This window comes from Triticum dicoccoides, chromosome 5A (assembly GCF_002162155.2).
Source record: "Triticum dicoccoides isolate Atlit2015 ecotype Zavitan chromosome 5A, WEW_v2.0, whole genome shotgun sequence".
NCBI lineage: Eukaryota > Viridiplantae > Streptophyta > Magnoliopsida > Poales > Poaceae > Triticum > Triticum dicoccoides.
In genome coordinates, this window is record NC_041388.1 from 543,041,126 (window position 1) to 543,047,464 (window position 6,339).

General features: G+C 48.8%; 1 protein-coding gene across 1 annotated transcript; it reads left to right on the plus strand.

Moving 5' to 3' along the window:
* The first annotated feature begins 1,472 nt into the window (after positions 1 to 1,472).
* LOC119302670 (L-gulonolactone oxidase 2-like) lies at positions 1,473 to 3,580 on the plus strand. Its single transcript, XM_037579716.1, has one exon. It carries the CDS (start codon positions 1,493 to 1,495, stop codon positions 3,248 to 3,250), a length of 1,758 nt encoding a protein of 585 aa, XP_037435613.1. The 5' UTR covers positions 1,473 to 1,492; the 3' UTR covers positions 3,251 to 3,580.
* The last annotated feature ends 2,759 nt before the right edge of the window (positions 3,581 to 6,339 follow it).

Here is a 6,339-nt window from a genome sequence, read left to right on the forward strand (position 1 = left end):
CCTGACCTAGAGGATAACATTGTAGATGAAGTTTCTAGTGATACAATTACAAGCCTTAAGCCCTTAAGAAAATCCAGCTAACAAAATTTTGTGACATACCTGCAATTTCAATGTTGTAATCTCAAGGTTAACGACTTCATTCATTTAAAGCCGGGTTGATGCATTCTTCCTAAAAAATAGACTTTTAGCATGCAAGATGGATGGAAAACTACATAATTATGCTAACATAGATTTGACTCAATATTTTTGTTCCTTTAATTTCCAAGCCTTGACCTGTAACCACCTAGAAAAGACACCCAACCTAGAGGATACCATTGTTGACTAAGTTTTGGTGATACAAGCCCTTTAGCCGCCCTTAGGAAAGCCCTGCCGACGAAACTTTGTGACATGCATGCAATTTTGATGTTATAATATCAACCGTTAAGGGCCATTAATTTAAAGCCGGATGTATGCCTTCTTTCTGAAAAAAAAGCTCTTAGCTAGATGGGTGGAAACCGCACAATCATGCTAACACATAGTTCACTGGACCTTTTGATTTTTGATTTCGAAGCATTGACCTGCAACCACCCATAAAAGATAGCCAACCTAGAGGATAAGGTCGTTGATGAAGTTCTTAGTGATACAAGCCCTTTGGCTTTAATTAGGAAAATCCGGCTAAACAAATTATGCGACATATATGTAGTTTTGATATTGTAGTGTCAACTGTTAAGGGATTTGTTAATTTAAAGCTGGGTAGATGCCTTCTTTCTAAAAAACAAACTTTCAGCCAGATGGATTGAAAACCACACTATTATGCTATCATAGAGCTTTTTGTTTCTTTGACTTGGAGGCCTTGACTTGCAACCACCCAGAAAAGACAGGATAACGTTGGTGGCGAAGTTTTTGGCGATACAAGCACTTTGGCCCTTAGGAAAATCCTGTACCTGGGTGATGGAAATTTGTGGCATACATGTAATTTTGATGTTGTAATGTCAACTGTTAAGGGCTCCAGTAATCTAAAGCCGGGCGGATGCCTTCTTTTTATATTTTTTCCAGCTAGATGGATGAAAAAACACACGATCACGCTAACACAGAGTAGACTAAACGTTTTGTTCCTTTGAGTTCGAAGCCTTGACCTACAACCACCCAGAAAAAGACAGCAAACCTAGAGGATAACCTTGTTGACAATGTTTTTAGCGATACAAGCCCTTTAGCCCTTAGAAACACAACTCGCATGCATATATGTAGAAAATTAAGATGGCACCTCTTGCGTCCATTCGTTAGTCTGCGCACAGCTAGCTTCTCTGTGGGTTCACTTATATTGAACTCATATTCGCACGTAAACGGGCAAGGTTTATATAGTGAAGTCAGACTCCAACTTGAGTAGGATCGAAGTTATGCATGCATGCACCACGCCGCGAGACCATGACCTTATGCCTATTTAAGGCCTAGCTTGTCTCTATTGGCTACAACCCCAGGCTGCAGTACAGGTATCCAGTCAAGAGAAAAATCAATGTCACTAGGGCAAAAAAGAGCAATGGAAAGCTTGCTGGTGGTTCTCTCGCTAGGAGTCCTCCTCCAGCTCGCCGGCTGCAGCCCTCCGCCGGACCCGGTGATGTGCACGCATGGCACGTCCAACTGCACGATCACCAACACGTACGGCTCCTTCACGGACCGCACCATCTGCCGCGCGGCCAAGGTCACCTACCCGCGGACCGAGCAGGAGCTCGTCGCGGCCGTGGCAGCCGTGGCGTCCACGAAACAGAAGGTGAGGGTGGCCACCAAGCACTCCCACAGCATTCCCAAGCTGGCGTGCCCCGGCGGCGACGACGGCACCATCATAAGCACGGCTTGGCTCAACCGGACGGTGTGCGTCGATGCAGCGAAGCGGCTCATGACGGTGGAGAGCGGCATGCTCCTCCGGGACCTGGTCGAGGCCGCTGCCGCCGCGGGGCTGTCCCTGCCGCACTCGCCGTACTGGCACGGCCTCACCATCGGGGGCCTCTTGAGCACGGGAGCGCACGGGAGCTCGCTGTGGGGAAAGGGAGGCGGCGCGCACGAGTACGTGGTCGGCCTGAGGATCGTAACTCCGGCGCCGGCGAGCGAGGGGTTCGCCATGGTGAGGGAGCTCGGGGCTGACCACCCGGACCTGGACGCGGCGAAGGTCTCCCTTGGGGTTCTCGGCGTCATCTCTCATGTGACTCTGGCCATGCAGCCGTTGTTCAAGCGGTCGGTGACGATGGTGAAGCGCGACGACTCGGACTTCCAAGAGCAGGTAGCCCGGTGGGGTCATCTTCATGAATACGGCGACATAACGTGGCTGCCTCACCAGGGCAAGGTGATCTACCGCCAGGACGACCGCGTCGACGTCTCCACCCCGGGCAACGGCCTCTACGACTTGCCCCTTTTTCGCACCACCCCCACGCGCGAGCTCATCGATGCAAGAGCCGCCGAAGAGCGGCTGCAGGACAATGGCACCGACACCGCCCGGTGCGAGGCGGCGCAGCAGCAGGCGGCCGCGTCGGAGCGGCTGAATATATTCACCAACGACGGCGTCTCCTTCACGGGATATCCGGTGGTGGGGTACCAGCACCGCATCCAGGCATCCGGCCCGTGTCTCAATAGCCCAGAGGATGGACTCCTCACTTCCTGCGCCTGGGACCCGCGTATCCGAGGCTCCTTCTTCGACAACTCCGGCTTTAGTGTCCCACTGTCCAAGGCACCGGCATTCATCGCCGACATGCAACGTCTCAGGAACCTCAATCCGGACTTGTTTTGTTCTTCTGTCGACGCCAGGATAGGCGTGCTCCTACGATACGTGAAGGCGTCATCCGCTTATCTTGGCAAGCCGGAGGACTCGATCGGTGTCGACATCATCTATTACCGGAGCCACACCGAAGGCATGCCGCGTGCGCATGCCGATGTGGTGGACGAGATCGAGCAAATGGCGCTGCGTAAGTACGGCGGCATCCCGCACTGGGGTAAGAGCCGCAATTTCGCCTTCGATGGTGCCATCGCGAAGTACCCAAAAGTCCATGAGTTTCTTAAGGTGAAAGATAGGTACGATCCAGAGGGGCTCTTCTCCAATGAGTGGACTGACAAGGTTCTTGGTATCAATGGAAGTCCCAACATCATCAAAAAGCGTTGTGCCATTGAAGGACTCTGCGTCTGCTCCAACAACTCGCACTGTGCTCCGGAGCAAGGCTACTTCTGCAGGCCAGGGAAGGTGTACAAGGAGGCTCGTGTGTGCTCATTCTTTAAGGATTACTAAGGATGTCAAATTTGGCAGAGCCGTACATTGCACCACGCTCGTTTCTGGTTGCTTGTGGACCTGAAAAATAATGATTTGCTTTTCCTTGGTATATACGAGGATATATATGTGAACTAGGTAGGTACTATTGCCAACTACGTATCAATCTATCTAGCCAATAATGATGTTTTAGTTTCTTGTTTGTCAATTATACTTTGGGAACAGACACCGAGCCATCCACCTGTCCAACGGTTGAATGTTGTAGCCTGCCGTATGATTTGATGCAGATCTTTCAATGTAAGAATGCAGTAGATTTCCCCATAAGTGTATGGCATCAGTTTATTGCAAATTATTGGAAGAAAGATGAGTATTAAATACTCCATCCGTCACATAATATAAGAGCGTTTTTGACAGTAAATAGAAAATTAGATGTGTTTGTAGCTTTAGTTTTCCTGGGCATGAACCGGTATGGTGGTGTTTGGAAACCTTGCTGATTAAAGCATGCAGATAGTAGAATTGGCCCTTAAGAACTAACTTGAAATCTCCCTCTCTAATTCTGATTAGCCATTCCTAATCTTATCTTAGGATGAAAGCTAGCATTAAAAAACATAAAATAGTAGCTACTTATTGATTTCAGAGCAGTTGTAGCATCCTTAGCAGTTTTTTTTGCGACAAGGCCTAGGACTATATATTAAGTATCACACATCCTTACAAAAACACCCTTACAGAAAAATAAAATTACATTCAAATCCATAGGAGTGCCAAAATTCTTCTTTCTCCTGCATCCACTGCCGGCGCACCGTGAACATAGTTTGATGCCGTTTCAGGGCCTCCGCCTCGACGGAGCAATTTTTTTAAACCTAGGGACTTGTAGTAGCAGTGGTCGGATCGTCGGTATAGACCAGGAGATGCCGACATATGCGATTTGTGAGGCAAATCACCGCCTCGGAGAAGAAAATGCCAATAAGGGCATGTAGAAACTCTGAAGACCATGAAAGTCAGCCAAATCCGAACGGAACTACCAAAACCTAAACTGATCAGATCTCGAAAGACCTGTGGAAGACACAGCTCCATACGCCCTTCGTCAGTGATAAGCTTATCCACTGAATGAGGTAGCCGTGGCCGATATTATTCCTACCGGCGTAGGGGGTGGCCGCCTAGCCATCCCAAACCAAACATGAAGACTCTGTGAAGAAAACCTGAAGCAAATTTCCCACGTTGTTGCACACAGGATCTGGTCTGAGGAGCTCATCGCCGTCCAGAACCATGCACTGATGCCCTCTTATATGATAACATTACTGCCGAGCAACACCTAAAGGTAGGTCATCAGTCGAGCTTTTATTTCCTTCGACATCCACAGTAGCCCTCGAACACCTCCTCAGCAGGCCGCCTTGATCAAAACCTCCCCGGTGTCGAGCCATGGGGGCGGCAAGAAGGGTAGGCGACGAGAGGCACCTAGGGTTCTCGGTCAGCTGCCTCGGACCTCTCTCTCACAAAGCAGTGTGCTCATTAGATGTTGGTGTGTGCATGCGTGTGTTCGTGTGCGCGCGCGTGTGTGCGTGGGCGCGCGCGCGCACACACACACACACAATCTAAGTCTCTATAAACTGCTAGGTTTTTTTTGCAAGATTTTCCATACTAAGGAGTTGTCAGGTACGACATCTCCATTTCACATGATGATCATCCATACAGTAGTCCATTTCACATGATGATCATCCATTCAGTAGTCAATTACATTCCTATGTAAGTACGTTTCCTGGAATCACCTGTGTGGAGACAAACAATGATAGGTTTTTCTATCATATAGATGTTGAATACTCCTTTCATTCCTAAATATAAAACGTTGGGGGAGTGTAAACTGAACTCCCCCAACATCTTATATTTAGGAACGTAGGGGGTATGAGTCAAGAAGTTGAGAGTATACATTTTGCCATGTTCTTCACTGGCTAGCCAGCCAGGCCGGTTGAGCCGTTGAGGTCGTCTTTTTATAGATTGATTGATGAAAGGTCGCTACCACCTATCAGTGTATTTAGGGGCACACATGTAATGTACTTGGACCGAGGGTTCCACAACCATATATAGCGACTTAACTGGCCACAATCCATCACCACGACCACTCACATATGCATGCTCTTGCATTTTCATTTCTAGAAGCACTTGGGCAATAACAGAGATCGTATCCTATTGGTCATATTGGCACAACATGGGAGAACTTTCTCCCTTTATAATGCAAACTAGAAAGGTTTATTACACAGTCTAGCGGTTCTCTCTCAGAGATCAAATTGGGGACTCACACACATAGACAGAGATGGCTGGGGCCGGCCATGTGTATTTGTGATAGGACTGGGATGCAGCGGGAAAGAAGGTGCCACGCGCCAGTTGTCTGTCTCTTGAGTTGATCCATATTAGTTCCACGACCGGAGATTTCATTGCAAGATGGGCGAAATCAGGAGGAAGGGGAGAGGCCCAGGAGGCATGCTCATCTTGTGATGCAGCGGCAAATGAAGAAGGGTTTGGGTGGTACAAGTGTTGGGCAGCACGTGTCGTTGTTTTACAAGTGTTGGGTTCCGGAGAATATGTATGCATGGAGCAATGCATGCCCATGGGTGCATGGTTTTTTCTATGCATGTATTATTTGGAAAGTGCCAGCCCAGGCGATAGACGTAGACATGCGTATGCTCTTGTCTTCAAGGTCTGTTGGGAGATTATTAAGGAGGATATTTTGCGTGCGGTCACCCACTTCTCAAACTTGCACACTTCCAATCTTCATTGGCTCAATTCAGCAAACATCACGCTCATACCAAAAAAGGATGGCGTGGAAAGTATCTCTGACTTTCGCCCAATTAGCCTTATTCATGCCATTGCACTGATAGAAAAAGGGCCTATAGTCCCGGTCCGTAAGGGCCTTTAGTCCCGGTTCCTGAACCGGGACTAAAGTGTCGGTACTAATGCCCCGACCCTTTAGTCCCGGTTCAGGAACAGAACCGGGACTGATGGGCCTCCACGTGGGCAGTGCGCAGAGCCCAGGTAGGAGACCCTTTGGTCCCGGTTGGTGGCATCAACCGGAACCAATAGGCATCCACACGTCAGCATTTCTGTGCCTGGGGTTT